Source organism: Rhynchophorus ferrugineus, unplaced genomic scaffold (assembly GCF_030347505.1).
Source record: "Rhynchophorus ferrugineus isolate W39M unplaced genomic scaffold, kcgeb_rfMv2 rfM3, whole genome shotgun sequence".
Classification (NCBI taxonomy): Eukaryota; Metazoa; Arthropoda; class Insecta; order Coleoptera; family Curculionidae; genus Rhynchophorus; species Rhynchophorus ferrugineus.
The window spans coordinates 63,384,305-63,407,808 of NW_027472582.1; the positions used below are offsets into that span (position 1 = coordinate 63,384,305).

The 23,504-nt window shown below is 31.0% G+C and overlaps 1 protein-coding gene across 1 annotated transcript in view; it reads right to left on the reverse strand.

Annotated features, from left to right (window-relative positions):
* The window catches only part of LOC143193160 (solute carrier family 7 member 14), a 166,937-nt gene that overhangs the window by 40,618 nt on the left and 102,815 nt on the right, over nucleotides 1-23,504 (reverse strand). The window contains exons 4-5 of the mRNA XM_076399171.1: nucleotides 11,934-12,164; nucleotides 7,080-7,288 (exon numbers count right to left, since the gene is read on the reverse strand). Of these exons, the coding sequence (XP_076255286.1) occupies nucleotides 7,080-7,288; nucleotides 11,934-12,164 (440 nt within the window). The remainder of the gene's footprint in view (nucleotides 1-7,079; nucleotides 7,289-11,933; nucleotides 12,165-23,504) is intronic.

Consider the following 23,504-nt stretch of genomic DNA (forward strand, 5'->3'; position numbering starts at 1 on the left):
TCTACCATGGTTTAGACTAATTATTGAATACGGAATGTACTGCTGCGATATGGTTCCAGGAATATATATTGTATATTTTAATTAAGTAATATTCGAATATAAAAACATAACAAAAATTCTTATTCAAATGTAGTACGTAACTGTTAATCATTAACAATATATTTTATATATTGAATATTTTATATATTTTATATATGAATCTCGGAATTCATATATAATATTTTGGTGACGGATATTATTATGAATTTGCAATTATAATAAATTCATAGTATAGTACAGAATAATTAAATTTTGACTTTAATATGCCGTATTTTTTTATTAAAATATATAATAAGTGTTGAAATTAGTTCGTAGAACTGTACAAATTATGCCCCAACAATGTATGCTCTGCAATTCAATTTCTGTTAAGAGTTTACTTCAGCACATCTCATTTGCTTAAGGAGTAAATAACAAAGCTTTACAAAGAAACTTTGGATTTTTGTTAAATAAAGGGATTCATATATACAGGGATTTGCTTCACCGTGTTAATATAAAGCATATTTTTAAATGCATTTATACATTATCCAGCTCTTCGTTCAGTAGTTCAATTACTTCCACACTGCTGTGATTTAGTAACTTGATTTCATATTATAAGGCCATATATTGGATAACCTTGTGGGATCACTTGATTTCTAATCGTACGTCAGTCCTTCGTTGGTTGCGTAGCATTGCTCGAATAGCTTTGTTTTAGCAGCATTGGATTACTAGTTGGTTTGATGTTTTATAATATCTTTGATCTTATGTTAAGTTAGGAGTATATTTCGACTAACCAGCATAGTTCTTTGAATTTAAACTATTATCGAGTTGGATATTGGTCTATTTCGCTAACTCTTTTTGAGTAATTGGGCATGTTTCAAGTGATATAATTAGTTTATTGTCATTTCGCCCAAACGCAAAATTGACATGGACAGAATTTGAGCCTAATAGCTGTATTTTCCAAGCTGTACTCCATTTGTGGACTTTATTGATTGATATTTGGACATTTTCTATAGAGTTAGGCAGACTAATCCATACATTTTCAAAGTATTTTATCTTCTGTTGTTGGATTATTAGCAGTAGGGGGAGATACCAGAGTGATCTCAAAATAGTACCCTGCTGAACACTAGTCAAAATAGCTTTAAATATCGACCTCACCACTCTGTTACTGCCATCCTATGAACTTGGTTGATTGTTGAGTGATTTCGAAAATGATTTCACACTATTTTAGGAGAAGAACAATATCGAAACTTAATATATTTTTATAAAATAATGAAGGAAATACTATTATTACTAATTATATACATTTCAATATAAACATTATACAGTTTTTAAGTTAATTTAATTTTGGCGAGGAACAGAAAAAAATAATCATTTTTGCGGGAACCGAGATCATCCACGTAAGCGCCGGAATGGCGGCTCGTAAAACCGAATGAGTTTTAAAAATAAATTTATGCAATAGAAAATTAACTCAAACGTGGGCTTTTTGCTTCTTTTATTAGACGCGAAGGAGGTAATTTAATTCGGAAAAGAAACGAATTCCATTTGCACTGAATTCGGCGGTAATGAGATAATTTTCTTGAGAGAGATTTTAACAGATTTTGAAGGTAAAATCTCCATCGGAATAACCGTTTCTGGTAAAGTTTAGTTCGACTTGTATAAAGCAAGCATTATGTGCTACATATATATTAGGTGCTTGTATGTATTTTTATCATGGAATTTCATTATTATAGTTTCGGCATTCATTTTTCATTCTATATAGAAATCTAGAAAAAACTTTCCAACCAAACGAAACTAATATTGAACATAATTTGACGGACATAGAAGTTGAAAATTCGATGATTGAATTAGTTACGCCGAAAGAGTTAATCAAAGTTATTAAAACTGACATTAACCCCAGGAAATCATCAGGCTACGATTTAATAGCAGGAGAATTACTGCAAAAACTAACAAGAAAGGGAATTATAAAACTCACCAACTTGATCAATACAGCATTTAGATTAAAACATGTCCCAGACATTTGGAAGATGGCGGAAATTATAATGATCCCAAAACCTGGAAAATCATCAAACGAAATAAGAGCCTATAGACCTATATCACTGCTGCCAGTAATATTTAACATTTTTGAAAAATTCCTGTTGAAAAGAATAAAACCGATCATAGAGAGAAAAAATTTAATACCAACACACTAGTTTGGGTTTATTAACAAGCTCTCAACAATTGACCAGGTCCACAGAATAACAGAAGTTACTGAAAAAGCCTACGAAAGTAAAAAAGTATGCTCAGCTATATTTTTAGATGTAGCACAAGTCTTCGATAATTTTTGGCATGAAGGCCTTGTTCATAAACTACACAAAATACTACCAAAACAAGACACCGAAATATTAAAATCATACATTACACCCAGAATGTTCAGAGTCAAAGAAGAAGAAGCTTACTCTACAATAAAAGAAGCTAAAGCAGGTGTACCACAAGGAAGTGTACTGGGACCAATGCTTTATCTACTCTAAACTTGTGATATACCACAAATGGAAAATATCACGATGGCTACATTTGATGTTGATACTATAGCGATTATAGCTGTCGGAGACAATAGTGAAGAAGCCTTACGAAAATTACAACAGGCAAGTGACAATATAAATAATTAGACACAAGTTTGGAAAATAAGAATTAATGAAAGTAAATCTGTACATGTGCAGTTCACCTATAAAAAGACCGTACAAGCACCAATAACATGAAATAACACTATCATTCCATATAGCAACAACGCTAAATATCTTGGAATGAATCTCGATGCAAAACTTCGTTGAAAGGAACATATAAAGAAGAAAAGAAAAGAACTAGAATTGAAATATAGGAAAATGTACTGGCTAATTGGAAGAAAATCATAATTAACAGTACATAATAAATTGCTATTATATAAGCAAATACTAAAACCCATATGGACATACGGATTTCAATTATAGGGATTTTCTGCAAAGAGTAACATAAATCAAATTTTTCAGAACAAAGTCCAGAGAGGTATTGTGGGTGCACCCAAGTAATATAGGACTGATTACCTACATCGAGGCTTTGAGATACCCATAGTCAGTCAAGAAATCAAGAGAATTTCAAGGGGCCATGAGGAAAGACTCCATTCTCATACGAATATTGAAATATTGCAACTATTGGATACCACCAGAACAGGACACAGACTCAAAAGTATCAAACCATCTGATCTTGTGCAGTGTTGTGTAGTAAGGTGCATATATTAAAAAATTCAGCAGTGACATTTATAAACATTATTTCACCAGAGATTGAGATAGGGCCGATGGGTCCTCCTATTTATATACCTAGATTTATGTTATTATAAAGGCAAATTGTAAATTAGACGGAAACGACTAGTGACTATATATTAATTAAATAATAAAAACAAAAAAAAAGTTTTCATTCACTGTGGTTGAATTATGCTACCGACACTCATCAAAAACTTTTATACATATTTCTTGGTGCTGCTGCGTCGTACCTCTATTATCAGTTTTAGTTTTGTATTAATTTTATGTCAATGGTAATGAATGGCTTGGAGAGGTATTGTTATTGGACAATGAGACTTATCGGGAAAATTATTGGACGAAAACATAGTTTAAACTCTCGAAGACATGTATATGCTTATTAGTTTACGAATCAATTGTTTTCAGACCTTTACATGCGAAAAAAAATATCCAAAAGGAGATTAATAAGGAGGAAAGAAAGGAGAAGTGTCTACCACATGAAGTGGTCCTTTCAATTAAGCGGTTCCAGAAAGATAGTGAAAATAAAATAAAAGTAAATTGATGAAGGATATTTTAATTAAGGTGTTCACCAATTTTTCTCAATAAATGCTTTTTTATGTGAAAAATGATCAGAGTGTATACAAGCACGTCATGGACATGTATATTACGTTAAATATAAGTTGAAAATTGAATGAATTTTTTCGTCATTTGTTCGCTAAGTTTATATGAGATCTACAACTATGATTCTGAGTTAAAAGAAGTGGCTCTTAGGGTCCGAAGTAACGTTGTATTTAGAAATTGTCGATGAAAGCTTTTTTCTTAATTTTTCGCGATTCAAAAGGATTTTGATGACTCATTACTTCCGAATTGGTAAAACAGCAAAGACATATTATCTCTGGGATTAATTGAATGTAAGAATTCGTGAAAAAAATACGCGATACAAAGAAGAGAAAAATCAAATTCTACTAAAACAACGTCAGCGTCACAGCTATAACTAGCGTGTTGAAATATATATTGTTTTATTATCCAGCTTATTCGCCAGATTTAGTTCGCCTTTTCTTCTGGGTTTTCCCACAAATAAATCTTTTTTAAGTGGATGATAATTTGGAGGACCTCTGGATTAGACTGGCGATTCGTAAACTGGTGTGGAATACCGGTGGAATAAGAGTATTGAGGTTGACATTAAATGACATAAATTAATTTTTAGAATATTCATCTCAATTTTAAGAAATTTCTGTTTCTCTTCTTTGAGCTTATTGAATAATTTAGTATATTATTAGGCCTATCAATTATTTTAGTTAATGATTTTTTTCAAACTTTATTGATTTATTGAAATTTTATTGTGAATTATCGGTACAATGCACCTGATTGTTCATCGATAGCCGCTACTTTTCTCCACCGTTCAGACAATTTACGGATTTCATCTCGAAGAACGTTATATCTTTTGAGGTTATCCACAAATATACCCATTTGTTGGAAGTAGTAATCAAAAGGAGCACCGTCTAGAGAATATGGTGTGTATATTGGAGTATGAATGTTTCAAGCATGTTTTCACCGATTTTAAAACATGACGAACATTTTCATGCTAAAGACTAATACTATTCTGTCTTTGTTCATATTCTGAAAACTCCTCGCGCAATGCTTGGCTCGAACGCGTCAATTTTAGTAAATAGCGATCCCCATTGATAGTTGAATTATATCATTAAATACTCCTCTTCTGTCTAGAGCTGTTTAGAGCGCTTTTTGTTGTCGGTGTTAATATCACCACCTTTAAAACATCGAATCCTGTATTCGCATATTGAAATCGATGGAGCATGGCTTCCATAAGCTTCGCGCAGCATTTGCATGATGACTTTTTTTTAAAAAATTGATGTAAAAAGTAAAACTTCCTGCAAATGTAATTTACTGGGTATAAATTCAGAATCTTTCAACGTACTGCAAAATTTTGTTGTGCACTCTTCGACAAATGAGTCATACTGAATAGTATGTCAGTGAGGCTTTCACACGAAGTTGATTATAAATGTACCGTATGTCGGAATGCGATTTAATACACAGTAGCGTAGCACCATCTATTGCAAATTTGTTAAACCTAATGTATAGGCCTGTAGCGAATTGAGGCATGTCGAATTTTACATCGTGGAAAAACGGTCTACAAAATACCCAGAAATATAATCCTAGATGTTGAACACGGGCGGGGTGCCAATTGGAACCCGACACCGAATAGCTGGCGGCAACCCCGAGACGTTTATCTGGGATATTATTGAAGGGTATTTCGGTCATTCAGTGCTCAACCCTCGTTTGGTTTAGACGTACCACCATCGACTGCCCAAGCCTAGTCTTCAGGTAACTCCGCTGCCATCCTTTTTATCTTTGTATTTTTCTCATTTTTTATATTGTCAATAAATAACGGTCACATTATGTAAACACCACTGTTTCATTTCGATTTACCTCCATTCACCGAGCCACATCATTTACCCTAAAGTGGTGACCCCGACGTGATCTTTCGCAAAATTGGGTTTGGACTCGTGAATGGAGGGTACGTAGAAAATGGTGTATTTTACGTGACCGTTATATTCTTTTTTTGTTTCAAAATTTTAAATATTTTTAATTCGATTCGTTTTCAATTTTACCTTCAAGGTTTATTTTCATTTTATTCCGATTAATTTCATTATTTCCAATTCATTTTTTTAAATTTTTTTTGTCAAAATTTTTATTTCACAATCTTTTGAATATTTTTCATCACTGCTTAATCATCAGCGTCTCGGCTAAACATTTCTTTCGGCGCTATGTTTAAATCATAATGTCTTCCTTCGCTCGCCGTCTCCGTCATAATGGCAGATATTTTGATTTAAAAGGCTTTGGGCAGCTTCGGTCGGATACCGTCGTTATTTGTTTTGTCTGAATTAACCTAACGTATGTGACTACGGATTAGTCACAGAGCAGCTCCAGAAGCTAGGTACCGATTGCAGTCACCGTAGACTCGTTATGTCTTCGCCGAAGTACCAGAATTGCTAACGTCTCGTCGTCGAAGAAAATAAGCTACCACGTCGTCGAACAGTCGATCCTCCCACAGCGTCGATTACGGGAGCCCTGTCTGAAGAATAGCTTGTTTTCAACGTCGTCGATGGACCACATTCAAGTGCCAAAGCGACGATGATGCAACGGTATCTGTAGGACCGGAAGATATCAACAGCCGTACCAGATCGCAACCGTACCAACCACAACTATTTTACACAGCACATTTTGTTTGGTATATGTTTTTTTTTGTATTTGATATTTTTTGCAAACATTTTTTGTATTTTTGTTGAAGTAATTTTATGTAAAATTCTGGCAGGGGAGTATTGTAGCGAATTGAGGCATGTCGAATTTTACATCGTGGAAAAACGGTCTACAAAATACCCAGAAATATAATCCTAGATGTTGAACACGGGCGGGGTGCCAATTGGAACCCGACACCGAATAGCTGGCGGCAACCCCGAGACGTTTATCTGGGATATTATTGAAGGGTATTTCGGTCATTCAGTGCTCAACCCTCGTTTGGTTTAGACATACCACCATCGACTGCCCAAGCCTCGTCAACAGGTAACTCCGCTGCCATCCTTTTTATCTTTGTATTTTTCTCATTTTTTATATTGTCAATAAATAACGGTCACATCATGTAAACACCACTGTTTCATTTCGATTTACCTCCATTCACCGAGCCACATCATTTACCCTAAAGGCCTGATAAAAAAATAATTAAATAAATACTTATATATCCAATAGGAACATTGTTTATATATATTAAGGATAAATAAAAAAAACTATACTTACGCCTGGCCATCCCTTGGCCAAAAATCCGTCGTGTTTCGTCCAGTTTTCGGTATTTACATAGAACAGTCCTGCACTCATTATAAACACCCACACGGAGAAGTTAATTACATTTAGAATATTGTTGAATATAAGCGACTTCTTGACGCCTGCGGCCAGTACGAGCATCATCAGAAGCGTAATTACAAAGGCCAGATAGTCGGGGTCCCTTCCTGAAACAGTCAGATAAAATCCGAACTTGTACTTGAAGTTTAAATAGTGCCGTTTTAAATGTTCGTAGTTATCCTGAGTTTGTTGTTTTATTTTACTAACTGACAAAGAAACTAATTTACTTCAGCTCTATTTTACTTAATTGTGTAGTAAACGTTCTGGTAATTTTTATAAAAGCTTTTTTGTGTCATTGTTTGTAGGTTGAATACTATCTTGATTTAATATGACGACAATGATCTATTATTGATGGAATTAGAACAGATACTTACAATAGACCTTTCAATATTATATCTATATATATATATATATATATATATATATATATATATATATAATTTGTTGTTTAGTTTTTAGTCCTACTAAATATTAAACCATTTCGAAACTAAATAATTGTTTTGTATATAAGTTCAGTTATATTATCGGTTACGATCGGTGATCACTTCTTCAATCGACGAACATTTTATCCCAATGAGTATTCTTTTGAGATCTGAGAACAGGAAATAGTCGCTGCGGACCAGATCTGGAGAATACGGTAGTTGGGGAAGCTATTCGAACCTCAATTCATGAATTTTTGCCATCGTTTTCACTGACTTGAGACATGGTGAATTGTCTTGGTGAAGTAGTGCTTTGTTTTTCTTCAAATGCGGCCGTTTTTCGACGATTTCGTGCTTCAAATGGTCCAATAACGTTATATGATGGTCTCTGTTGATGGTATTTCCTTTTTCAAGGTACTCAATGAAAATTATTCCATGCACATCCCAAAATACAGACGCCATAACCTTGCCAGCCGACTGTAGTGTTTTTCCATGCTTTGGAGCGGGTTCATCGTGAGCAGACCACTCGGATGACTATTGATTGGACCTCGGAGTGAAATGATAGAGCCATGTTTCACCCAATATGACATATCGATGCAAAAACTCGGGTTTATTACGCTTGATCATCTTCAAATACTGCTACGAATCATCAACTCGTCGTTGTTTTTGATCAAAAGTGAGCTCGCGCGGCTCCCACTTTGCACAGAGCTTTCTCATACCCAAATATTCGTGAATGATGTGATGTACACGTTCAGTTGATATCTTTAGAGTGTCTGCAATTTCATTCAATTGCAATTTACGGTCATTCAAAATAATTTTGTGTATTTTTTAAATGTTTTCGTTGGTTACAATTTCTTTTGGGCGTCCGCTGCGTTCACCGTCTTCGGTGCTCATTTCACCACATCTAAAAGTTTTTGCTTTAACTGTATATTTTCCCACCAAAAAGCAATATTTTATCAACACACGAAATTCCTTTTTATCCATTTTTTCACAATAACAAAAGTTGCTTCACTGAAAATGCTATAATTCACAAACTAATTATCCGGCAGCTGTCAAATTTATACACGCATCTTTTGAGGATCAGGGCTAACTAAAAACACTATGTACCACAACTGGAACGTGGCTGTATGATGATATGATTCTTAAACCAACAAAGTAAACTTATGAAACAATGGTATTCCGGCTAGTCACACTATTGCTAAAAACTTTTATTGAAAAGGATCAAATTGAGTTTGACGGAACAATATTCCATGATTCACATGTTCATAGAATCGCCAGTCTTAGAAAAGTTACTATAAGAATATACACTTTATTAAACAATATTTCGAGAGGTTGCTCAAGCTTTCGATAAAGTTTGGCAAAGTGTAAAACATAATATTAAAATGCTTATTCCTGGCCAATATTCAAAAGTTTTAGAGTCATATATAACTTGCCGATATTTTAGATACAAATAAGAAGATATGTATTGGGACTAGTCGCTTATCTGATATACCCTCGGGATTTGCCTACATTCAATCAAAATTTTGCTGCTACATTTACAATTTACACTGAAATCCTAGCCACTGGGGATAACAACACTGAATCAACAAAAGTTACAAGCAGCTATTGCCGAAATACAATGCTGGACAAGAAAACGCCACATCAAAACTAATCAATATGAATCAGTGCATATTGATTTTACCAATAAAAGAATCCAACCTAAACCAGTATATATAAATCAGCAAATGGTCCCCTGTATAAAAATAGCCAAATAATAGCTTATTAATGTTAATTAACTAGATTACTATAATTAAGAAATTAAAAGCGTTTAGGCTTTATAATATTGTTAATAATTGCATGGACTTGTTTGTTAAATATACATTTTTATAAAGATTGATTTTACTTCCGATTATTCAATATCTAGTAATATATTTGTACTTTTGTATCATATTTTTCACTATATATTTATCACCAACTTTATTTCTACATATAATCCAGATGTAACTTGTTGAAATTTCTTGTGTGTCCAGTGTCGATTTTATTTTTTCCTCATAGTCAAGTGTTACAAAGTATTATGGTGATAATACAATTTTTTCGATAACATGTGTAAACTAAACAGGCATAGAAACATAAAACAGTGAAAAATGACAAATGAAGAAAATACTACACCATTTAATAAATAGTAATTTGTACAGTCTATTCAAAGTTTTTTTAGTAATGCATCATAGATATTTTTGACGTCGAAATATTGCAATGTTGCAAACCCGAATTAACTTGCCGAGTTTTAGTTCAGTTTGGCTTTTTCAGAAAAAAAATTCTAATCTAAATAAAATAATTAAACAAAAATGTTATCAGATATAATTAATTTTAACATTATAGTACATCTAATACATTCAAAAAGACTTTGAATAGACTATATATCAAGAGTATATAGAAAAACATATTCAATGAAGATGGAATATTGAGCTAACAATGAAAACTGTAGGATTCATGAGAAATATTTTTATATCAGTGAATTTTCATTTGCCTGTTATAATGCGGGTAATTTTCTCATTTGATAGGCATTTAAGAAGTTTTTTAGTATTTATTTTATGACTGCTGTATAATAAAGATTTCATTATTATTCCTCAAATTCATTACAGTGGTATACTACCCCTGCGGGCGTGTATGTAACTCGGTCTTTTTAACTTTTGAACTTTTTAGAAGACTGTTCCTGTTGGAGGTCTTTTATAAATATTTTATAACGTCGAGCGAAGTTTAAAAAGTCAAATGTCACTATTGTTGTTTCATTTCGAAAACTAACAAAGGTCGTGTTTTATTCAAAGAGTCCATTTACGGTAATGTTAAGATAATATAGGGGGAGAAAGGTTAAAGTTGAATTGGCTAGACATATTGATCAATGTTAAAGGTGTTTACGGTTATGCAGTTTTTAATATTTAATGCTGCAGGTAAACTGGAATGTAGTTGGTTGGTTATTTACTATAAGTAATTTATTTTTTGTTGGTTATGTTACGTTTGTTTGGCCATGTTTACCTTGGATAATCAGGTTCTATTTACGATTAATAAAAATTTAATTGTTATTTTTTATTTAATTTTATTAATTTAATTACAGTGTATTTAGTAGAATATGACAGGTTGTAATGTTGCTATTACTTTTCTTCCTCTATTACTAATATTTCATTCCTGGGTATAATTCATGCTCTTATTGGGTATGATAATATTGTTCATCGGTTTCAGAGAGGTTGTGTTTCTAGTATTTTATGTTATGTTATTAATAATTATATATTAATTGTTAAGAGAAGAGAAAACTGCAAAGGTCTGATATAGCTGAAAAGGAGTTGAAGTTAATGCCTTATTTAATAAGTCCCTTTTCTGGTACATTTAGCATCATATTATTAACAGACCCGTATTATTTCTGTAATGTACCAACTTTCCAACGGCCAATATTAAAATGTCATTTCATTCCAACAGGTAATAACGGATTAATATAATTCGATCTATTTATTGTTGAAATAAGTGAGATGTATGGTTCAGGCTACTGATAAGAAATGATTTACTTGAATTGTATTTAAAAGAATGAACCGAAATAATAGTTGGTTGAATTTTTTTACATAAAACAGATTCTTAACTATATTTATATAGCGTGATTGTGGTTTAGAAGGTTTGGATATAGACTGTAAATTTATATAAACATTGAGGTACAGAAAAATAAAGCCGAATTTAATTATACTTATATGATGAAATTTGTAATAGCGGGTTACGTATATCATTATACGGATAATAATAGTTATTGGCCATTTTTGAAATCTAAGAGTGAAATAATAGAAATTATACATTTTAAAGTTTTTTACACAAATCTTGCACCTAAAATCCTTTATTTTATCTTATAAAGCTACTTTTAATCTACAGAAAAGTCAAGATGTGATATGCTTAATATTAACTTAATATTGGGAAATTAGCACATTAGCACATAGTACGAAAATTTGATTCATTTCATAGTCTTTAGTCTTTCATTATTTGGATCTCAATTTATTTTCGATCTTGCCATAGAAATTTTCTGAGTAGTAGCTTTAGAAACGAATTCATAAGTGGTTTGATAATAGTGGCCTGGTGATAGCTCTATTTTTCTTCTGGTAATAAATTTATTTTTAGAGGAAAGATGTGAAAGATTAATATTTTAAGGATTTAGTAGGGTATAATAGAAAAGTTAGTTATCTTTAAAAAATCTTTTAATGTACTGATTAAATAAACAACAAACTCTGAAAACTTATTATATATAATATATTAGAAATAATATAAAAGTTATCACAGTAAATTTAAATAAGTAGTTAGTCAAATATTAAAAGACACTTACCTATAAATTCACCAAAACGAGTGTGCATTGCTGCACTAACAGCCCCATTGGAAAGGGCATCAAAACACGCGCTTAGGGCACATGCGCATGCGCTTGTTCCTATCAAATACTCTAGTATCATATTCCATCCAATTATGAAGGCTACGAACTCGCCTACAGTTACATACGAGTACATATAAGCGGAGCCAGTGGTGTGTGGTACTCTTACTCCAAATTCTGCGTAACATGCACCTGAAAAAGATAGATTTTTTAAATTTTAATTGACAGTATAATTCGGCTGGTTATTTCAAAATACGAAATGAGTTAATTATAATTGAATAAAGAAATATAGAAGAGAAAGTTATATGAACAAATCGGGTCCCAGGTTTAAGCTTTTCGGAATCTCCGTTACGCGGCCAGATGTAAATGAAAAATGCAACAGCTATATGTGTGTTGCTCTCTCGTTCGGCTTCGGTATTAATAATTCTAACCTAAGAAGTTAACGGCCATTTTTAGGTGATATAATTTGTGGTGTTATTTACGACAATTTTTTGGGTATATGTTTATATATATATATATATATATATATATATATATATATATATATATAACAATTACTTTAAATTATTCTGTGTATTTTAATTTATTAGTGTAATTAAAAAGAAAACCTTAAGGGGATCTCTTATGATCTCCTATGTAGGTCCAGGAAAGTTTGTGATAACAAAATGTGGAAAGATATGGCTGACACAAGATGTAATTCCTACTTGTAATTTAAATAGAAAATATTTTGTTAAATAATATAATTTATTGCATTGAAGTAATTAAGCAACATTTATTGAAAGATTCTTTACCTTTACTACAAGGCAATGAAAATATGCCCCCAATGGCAATATTGAAATTACATAAGTTTTTTGAGGCTGATAAATATATAGGAGGTTATTCTACCCCAACCCAGAAGATCCAGAAGTAAGTATATAATAAGAAATTTATGCTTATTATTAGAGAATGGAGGTTTTAACTTGAAATTACATTGATATGTTCCTTTACAGATTATTTACAGATGACTTAGCCTGTCCCATCAGCTTCGTTTCAGGTTGGATGAAAAAATAATGTCTTTATCCTTATTGAAATGCAGAGGCAGAGGATATAAGTTGTTATCGAAGATATTCTGTTTGCCTTTTAGAAGAACATTAATGCAGATACTGAATAAGGTTCCGTTTTGCTGCTGGAGTAGTAACCTGTAATTTTGGTCATTCAGAAACTTGACTGTATAGACCGAACTGCAGTTGTCATATTTGATGAAATGTACCACAATTTAGGTAGGTTGTTAATTTAGTCAATTTTAAAAAATAAAACAACAGAACCATTAATAGTAATATTATCTTATTTTAATGTTTGTTTTAGGTTTGTTTTAAATATTAGAGAGAAGATAATATCAGTGTATTACGTATTTTGGGTAGTGGACATATCTCTGCCATTATATCAATATCTTCATGGTCAAGGAAAATTAATGTAAATGTAATATTTCAATAAAATATATTTAAATAGATTTATTATTTTATTTTTCCAGTAAAATTAAAAGAATTTTTTAAAATTTCCCGCTCAAATTTTTAAAATTCCCGCTAAACTGTCATAACTTATAACTTAGAACCTATTATAACATGGTAGATGCGCTTCTTTATTCTATGTTTAATTATGAAGAATTTACAGTAGCGTTTTGCGAGTTGTTTCTAGCTTCCAAATTGTTATTATGAGACAATAAGACATTTGGGGAAGTTTTAGTTTTTCGTTAATATAAAGTAACAAATAATAGTCAGATGTCATTTATGTCTAATTAGTAAATAACCAGGTGGTTATGAAATCATTTTTTTTTGTTTCTTTCAGGATTTTTTCACAAAAAACGTGAAATTTCAGTTCATTTAATTTCAGGGGTTTTTGAGTCGTTAGTTACATCGCGATAAATAAAAAAAAACTAGTCATATCTTGTAGATCCAAGTCTTGTAGTTCTGGGTTATTAGGTTTATAACTAAGTCAAAAACAACACTACATTAGGAAAACTAATGAAACATGTATATATTATTGTTCAAGCAATGCAGCGGTTTGGTAATTGTTATTTGGACTCCCCTCTCAGTTAACATCAGGGTTTATTTTGCGGTATGTTGATTTTCAAACATACAAATGAAGCTTAGGGCTCAGATTGCTTAAAATATGCGCTGATCTATAAATGGCATCTAAATATGAAGATAGAAGAGGGCTGTACACTTTGTAAAAGTATTTGAAAATAAAAAAGCTATGTTCCAAGTGGTTGCTACATTTACTCATAGTCGCTCAAAAACAACAATAAGTGAGACATTTTGCATCGTTGTTCCCATGAAACATTGATCTATTATTTATGATCGTGAATCAAGAAGATCATTAGCTGAGTAAAGAGCTAAAGAAGCTGAGAAACTTGTTCATTAACTAACTCCATCAAAATCAATAAAATTTTGAATCGAGAGAGCGAATAATAAAAAAAGTCTCCTTCACTCAGACATTATACTGTGCTATAAGTGATGAAAATAATGGTCTAAATTAATTTATTTACTATCTTCTCCATTGGCTACTGGCTACATCAAGGAAAAGGTGTTTGCTCATTTGAAGAAGTGATTGTTTCCTATATTGAAAGCTCCAGATTCAAAGTATAAGACTTAAGGGCGAATATTTTTAAGAATAATGATGATCAATCTTTCTATAACTTCCTCTTTATCAGTTATATCTGGTTGAGCGATTATCCGTCACTCTAATGTGGGGAAATGATATTACAAAACAAACATTTTAACAAAAACATCTCAAACTTACTCGGCAAAAAAAACCCTAATAAATATGTCTTATTATATCGCGTTTCTGCTATTTTACTTAAAACCATTAATTTCTTATATCTTATACATTGTTCATTAAGGCTTAATCAATTCGTATTTTCTCTTGTATGTACAGTCTTTATTTATAAGAAACACTAATAAAATTAGGTATACAATACGTTTTTGGTGTAAATGTCTGATGCTTTAACGTGACAATAATACTATTGACACGCAAGTTCTGCATAAAAAGGGCCGACACTCATTAATCGAAACGGATTTATTCATCCGCAAGACAATGCTCCATTTTAGACGTCACGAAAAGAACAGGGAAAAAACAACTGAATGAGTTCGAGGGAAGTTTTTCTCGACCTACTTGAGTAGATCATTCATTCAAGTACAAAAAGTTTTTGTCGACGTAAAAAAAAATCTTTTATGTGGTTGTATAAAGCATTTTGTCATTGAAACTCGCTCTTGTTGACAATGAATATTGTCAATTTTTTATATCATGGTTATTGAGTTATTAAATGTGATTTTAATAAAACACATTTAGCAGCTTAGTTTCACATTGAATTTTAATATTATATTGAATTTTGTTGAAGTTTACGTATTAAAAAATGTTGTCTGTTCTTTTATTTCACTTAATTTCTTTACGGTCTCATTATGTGACGTAGTGATGTAATATTTAAATTGTAATAGACATGATTGCATTATAATAAATAATCACAAAAATGTTTTTTTCATCAAATTTATTATACATATATTCTTAACTTACTAAGAATTTATTTCTTGATGTTAGAGAAGCGTCCGGCTTCAAATAATATATCAAAACGTACAATCAGTTCTTAATAGTTTACATATTCATACATATTTATTGAACACATTATTATATTGTAAGGACTTCTTTATTTTATATCCTCAGGGCTATACTCTGGGGATAGCACTGTAAAATGTTGCTTGCAGCTCATGCTCAGCTGATATGTGATGGATATGTGTGTAAAGTGAAATCTAATATCTACCCAGAATACCAGGTCTATGCAAATTTGTACGGGGTGACTTTAACGGTACAACTGCGTGGTTTACATATTTTCAGAATTATTATGTCTATTGTTATGCAGCTGTTTATTATTTAATGATTGAGGTAAATTGAAAAGTCTCCGGTCTGATACATACATGGTGCTACTAGAAGTATATATGTTTTCTAGTTAGCATTAACCCTCAAAAGATGCGTGTATAAATTTTACAGCTGTCGGACCATTAGTTTGTGAATTATAGCATTTTGAGTGAAGCAACTTTTGTTATTGCGAAAAAAATGGATAGAAAGGAATTTCGGGTGTTGATAAAATATTGATTTTTGAAGGAAAACCATACAGTTGAAGCAAAAAACTTGACGTCGAGTTTCCAGACACTGCCCCAGGAAAATCAACCATCAAGGATTGGTATGCTAAGTTTAGAAGTGGTGAAATGAGCACCGAAGACGGTGAAGGCAGTGGACGGCCAAAAGAGGCTGTTACTGACGAAAATATTGAAAAACAACAAAATGATCTTGAATGACCGTAAATTGAAATTGAATGAAATAGCAGACACTCTAAAGATATCAACTGAACGTGTACATATCATTCACGAATATTTGTGTATGAGAAAGCTCTGTGCAAAGTGGGTGCCGTTCGAGCTCACTTTTGACCAAAATCAACGACGAGTTAATAATTCGGATCAGTGTTTGAACATGATTAAGCGTAATAAACCCAAGTTTTTGCATCGATATGGGATAGTAGATGAAACGTGGATCCATCATTTGACTCCGAAGTCCAATCGACAGTCATCCGTGTGGACTGCACACGATTAATCCGCTCCAAAGCATGGGAAAACGCAACAGTTGACTACCTTGAAAAAAAAGGATCATCAACAGCGACTATTATATAGCATTATTGAACCGTTTGAAGGACGAAATCTCCGAAAACGGCCGTAGTTGAATAAAAAGAAGTACTGCTTCACCAAGACAATGCACCGTGTCACAAGTCAGTGAAAACGTTGGCAAAAATCCATTAATTGGGCTCCGAATTGCTTCCCCATCCACCATATTTTACAGATTTCGCCCCTAGTAACTATTTCCTGTTCTCAGATCTTAAAAGAATGCTCGCTGGGAAGAAATTTTTGTCGAATGAAAAGGGAGGTGATCGCCGAAACTGAGGCCTATTTTGAAGCAAAGGACAAATCGTACTACAAAAATGGTATCGAAAAGTTGGAGGGTTGCTATAATCAATGTATCATCCTTGAAGGGAATTATTTTGAATAAAAAAACTAATTTTGCCAAGAAAATAATTTTACTATGGTAGGCCGGGGACTTTTCAATTGACCTATTATTACAGACTTAATTAGACTGATTGTGTCCATATACTAACCGATAACATCCATTGTTATTATATGAATTCAATACTTTACAACAGTAACAAAATTGACATAAAAATATTTTTATACTAATTCCATACCAATTTATATTAAAGAAAAAGAACAGAAGTTTGTTGAATTTATGATTTTGTATAACGCTATAGTATTTCGAAACTTATATTTCATAACTGCTATCATGTTGAATAGATTGAAAAATAAAATATTCATAAGCCACATACAAGAGATTTAAATTAAAAGAAGTTAAGAAATTCAATAGTCTGAATAGTCTTTTGAATCATTAAAACCTTCTATAATATTTATTTTGAGAAACAATATTTTTTCTGTAATTATAGTTTTCTCCTAAAGAAAACCCGAAGATATATATGATTTTGTCTCGAATTTAAATAAAACATCAAATAATATCTACGATTAATAAGTCCCATAAATGGGAATGGCCCTATTTCTTAGACTATAAATGATATATGGAAAAGTAGGTTAATGCTTTATTTATTTATCAATACTAGATACATTATGTATAAAAGTAGGAAATAAAAAATAATTTTTGCAGATATAAGAGTCTATTTATTGCACTATCAGGAGGGAAATTTTTTAAAGATTAGCAAGTCTTGACTTGATCTCAGTCTACTTCACAAGATGTTATATAATTACATCATACATCATAATTCATCACATCACATTTACACAGGATATTGTGAAAGTAGCGAGTAAAATATATCAGGAAAGTGTAATAATATATCCAGTGTTGAGCCATTTAAATCATTTTGTCACAATAATACTTTATAATCTCGTAAAAGTGATGAATAACATGTATTTTAATATATCAAAAATATTATATAATGTAATTTTGGTTGTTTTTACAAGCTGTTACATGATAAGAGTAGTAAAAATTAATATTAAGAGCATTTATTTAGAACATGAAAACTGAGAACTGAATATATTTTTTTTACTATTTTTAAAACCCTTAGGACGAAAGTCCACATATAAATCATAAAATTAGTTTCATAGAGCAATTAAATTTTTTAGTTAAGTTTCTCTGAGATTAGTTTCTGACTGAAACTGTCAGTGTCTTGACATAACATAAGTCAGTACGATAAAATCTATAGGTGATTCCACTCCAGTTTCAACCTGGATTCTAATATAAAATATAGTCATTCAGTGAAGTGCTTTTGTCAAGGCATTGCAGCTTATGTCAGACATATGCTTCCAAGTTTTTGTCATTTCCTGTAAAAACGAGATCGGACCCCTAGAGACTACTATTTGCTTTCAGATATTCAAAGAGTGCCTCAGTTGTCTTTTTGTTAAGATTTTATCCACTGTATGAGTAAGAGAGAAGCAATGGTTTTTTAAATTATCTTTTTAATTGCAAATTAATACAGAACTTATATCGAAGCAAGTTCTATTTAGCAAGCAAGCATGATTTAACATGTAACAGACTTTAATGTCAATGAACATAAGTAATAATTTCAAATTAATTAAGACACATATTTGCAATCTATGATCAATTACTGATAGGACTTACAATTAAATTTATGAAATTTTAAGTGAGAACGAAATTTTTCAATAACAGTGAATGCTAGTGTAGAAGCGTAGATGAGTGAGTACGTATTTTGGTAGTATAGAGGTAATTCAGAATGTAAGTAGATTTCAGTGCTCTTACCAAATAATTTCTTTTTCATCAGATACTATTGATAATAAACGGTTTGTAACATTCAGGTTTTTGTGAATTATATAGTCTAAATTAAGTGACTCTTAGATCTCCAACCAACCATCTTATTTTCCAGATCCAGGTCCAGATCTAAGATTTCACATTTAATTAGCATTTGATGAACATACTCCACAAGGTTTAAATACCAAGCACATCCTCTTATGTCTTCTCAGTTGTTGGGTCCATTGTCATCGACTAGTTGTGTTCTACAATTAATCAATTTTTAAACTATTAAGGGAAATGGTTGAACTCATGACCAAGGACGCCATTTTAACTGGTCCTTACTATCAACACATCACACAATATAACATGAAGAACGAAGCACATAGTACGAAGAGAATTTACAAAAAATAATGTGTCTATAATATATTTTTGTTTTTTAGTGAGATAAGTTTTTTATTCTATTTTTAATCTATTAAAGGAATGAATATCGTAGACCTAGTGACTAATGTATATGTATATTCTTAAATTAAATATAATAAAAATAGATTTTTGTCGCTTCAGCACATATATATTATTGGGTGACTAAAAGTTAATGAATCAGAAAAGGTTCAACTAAGAAAAGGTTACCACAAGAGACATTATTTTAAGAGAACTACTGAAGTGACAAGATAATTACTGTGGCAAATTTAACCGTTGTTTGGTTAAACGCTTGAATCTTTGGTACCTTATTAAAAGTTCTCGTTATCGCTACTGGCATTGTGCTCTAGCGAAGATAATACAGACAGCGAAGAATTAAGACTATTCTAATTTGTTAAACGTATTCTTTAGGATTTATTGTTTTACAAGTCTTTTAGTGCTATTTCCAGCGACTTTGACAGATTATTTGAGTAGCTGTAATTGTCTAATTGATGAAAATTATTTAGTTTGAAATTTGTATATCTTTAAATTTTACTTCGTGTTTCTTATTTTAACAGACAGATTAAGTCATTGCTTAATAGGGCATATATGATTAATATTACATACCGGAAGGTTTAATAAATTTAATTTAATATTTACAAGATGAAAGGAAGCATGTATATTTGGAGTTTTTCTTTTATCAAGCATTGAGAGGAGTAGATATGTCATAATGTGTGAATGTAGTATGTCTTGAGGCACAATAATTTTATGCTATAATACTATGAAACTCAAAATATTTGCCGATGAAAAGAAATAATACAGAAAAAAAATGTAGCTAACTGTTCATGACATGGTTATTAAAATTATAAACTAAAATTTAATAGAACCTTCAGGCCGTACCATTAGAGGACTGTGTAAACATTGACAGAAACATTGCAAAATAGTAATATATTTTTTTGAATATCGAAATTTGTCACGAAATAAGTACTGATGTTTTAATCCCGTACTCGCCTTGCTTATATATTAATGCAATTACAACAGAATAGTAGTAATAAATTAATTTGTAAATTAAAATTGTACCAAGAATATTTAATGTAAGATGTAATTGATAATTTTTTTTGAAATATAGATAATTTTATTTATGTTCACTTAGCTATCAGTGAGTTGTAACAATATTTACTAGACCATTAAAAGCCAAGTTATTTAATTGAAAATTTGAGTGTGTTTGTTATGCCTAAGTAAAATGAATTTCCATACACAGTCATCAGCCAGTTGCGTGTAAAAGTTTTTAACGAAAGGCTATGGTTGATGAGGTTGTCAGAAAATCTTGAAAAGTTATGAAGATTTTTTAAATGAAACCTTTGAACCAGTAATCATGTTTAATATGATATAGAAAAATGCGTATTTGCAGCATATTTTTTGTTCTTAATGCTAGAAATAGTAATGATTAATAAAGCCTTCAGTTTGAATGATCGTGATCAGACAGATCAAGAATAACAGCTCAAGAAATTGACAAATGATGGAATCGTGAACATGTGTTGGATAGATTGGAAATTAACAGTTTAGGTATTTATTTGAATTCAACCTTCTGAATGTCAGATTATGATTCAATACCGACAATTTCCAAAACAGGGTGATGAGAGTGGAAACAACTACGGGTTAGTATATAATTAGTATACGAAAACTGTATAAAGTGTGAAAGATTTATGTGAATTGATATGTGTGCGATTGTTCAGAATATACATGAGCATTAAAATATGTGAGGAGAGAAAGGATTCTAACTGTCTTGCAGATATGATAAATACATTAGGGAAAATGTAGTGATTAAATCTAGTTTTATCAAGAAAGAATATAGGTAGTAACAGAACAAACTTAGACGAAATATGGTTATATCAAAATTACTTTACAAGGAAACACATTCTAAAGAAAAAAACAATAACTAAACGAAAAGGGCATATATTCTCTCTAATAGAAGTAAAACACATTACTTGGATATACAATTGTTAATTAGGTGGATTAGGTCTTCGGGTCAAACAACTACATAAAAAAAAACGCGTCTAGAACTCTATATATACTAGTGTGGAAAAAAGTTCATTGTAAATATAATAAAATAACTCTAATCTATAAATTATTGTGGCTGTATAATTAATTGTACTTTTAAGTTATTCAATAACATATGCATTATATGTAATTTTTGTTTCATTACTTATTTAGATTAGGATTTTGTTATATGCCAAAGTCAAAATGTACTGGAACTCAGAGGTGATGCGGCAACATTGCGACGTTTTGACATCATCAATTCAGATCACGTAGGTGCACTGCTCTTTTGAATAGACTATATCTTTTCTTCATCTTAACGTATCTAACAATTTAAAAAACAATTATTAAACCATGTTATAATATAATAGGAAGAATATAAACACTAAAGAAATGGCCAGACTAAGTCATAAAAATCCAGTGAAAATGAACATCCCGTACATTCAATTTAAAGCCATTATGGCAGAGCTTCCGATAGTGTTCCCGATGGATGGGTCCATAGTCCCGGGGTGGTTCGGTTTCGATTAAGCTTTATACATAACGTGGCGATGTCTGAGGGGTCAGGATGTTGGAGTTTTAGGCCCTTTTTACTTATAAAAAGCGATATGCTTCACCGTTGGGTCGTTGGAAAAACGTTTGGCGCGCTGGATGTGACGTCGAACGGTTTGATGAAAAGGAATAAAATATATGGGCGAAGCCGACGTAGAAAATACAGAAATTATTTTTTGCTTTCAAATAAGAGCGCCGAAATATTCTATATGAATTGGATTTTTTGCATTCCATTTCATTTGGTTTTATATGCTTTTTTCGTTTTATTCACAATTGTTATTTAACTAACAACATGTAATTATATATATATATATATATATATATATATATATATATATATATATATATATATATATATATATATATATATATATAGATAGATAGAATAAATAATATACATTTCTACGTAAATGAATTAAATATTCAAACTAAAAGAAATACTAAGTGTACACAGGCGTTAGTTGCATTCAAAATCAGCAAAGGAAAAGATCCAAAAGCATAGAGAATACTTATTGACTACTTTCATCACGTGACAGCAAAAATTGATCGATGTTGAAAATATTTTGATTGATATATACTATACTGATTTTTCTTAATAAAAGCATGAAGAGTGAAAAATATATGCAAACATTTAATACTAAGAAATTAGTATATTCACACCGCGACTTTAACTGGAAATAAGTATCGATCAATATATATATATATATATATATATATATATATATATATATATATTGTGATATAAATTGTTAGACTTGATTATAATATTACATAAAATATTTGGCTATAGTTGTACTCCTAAGATTCAAGAACTATTTGGAAAAAAAACTTAAGTGAAACGTAACCTTTTATAAAAATTGAATAGAAAAATTATTGCGATGTTGTTTTGACTGTGTTTTTGATGAAGAAATCCGGATGTATTAAGATTTCTTTCTGAATCTTTATTTGTAGAAATAATTATATTTGTTCTTGTTTAATGTATGTTTGTATTTTATTTATAAACAATGTGTATATTTACTTCAAGTAGATACAATAAATTTGCTCTCTAAGTAAATTTTATTAAACTTTGATATTTTGTTGTCGACAAAAGTCATTTTAACTAATTTAATTCTGACGTTATTTTTATCGAAAAATTTATTACCACCATAATTTGTAGAAGGAGACAATATAATTTTGAGGGCTATCTAATTTCGTTTGTATATCAACGATTTGAAGCGTGTAGTTTTCTTGGGAATAAAGCTTGAACTGGCCATTGGCAATTTTATCAAAACATATTCAGATTAGATATGTGACTACTGCGTTATTATTTCTATTGGTCATTATTGATTGTTCAAATTCTTCAAAATCTGTGTTCTTAATTATGTCGAATTTAAAACAGAGCTACTAAAAGTTGTACTAATAAAATTTTCATAGATAAATAACTATTTCTTTCTAAGTCGTTTTGCTCTATTTAGTTAATAATAATTTAATATAAAATTGAACACGCAATACTCTACCAATCCTTTAAAAATTATTCTATTATATTAGTATCTAATGTGATATAAAAATATAATCTAGTTAAACGTAGTTTTAAGTATGAGAAATCCTAAAATAATTTGTTATTTCACCCTGTTAAGTTGCTTAAAATTGAAGCCATTTTTATTGCCGGAATAATATACGACCGGAAATGTTTCTAGTATCATAAATTTTTATTCACATTTTTTTCTAAACAATGGTTTT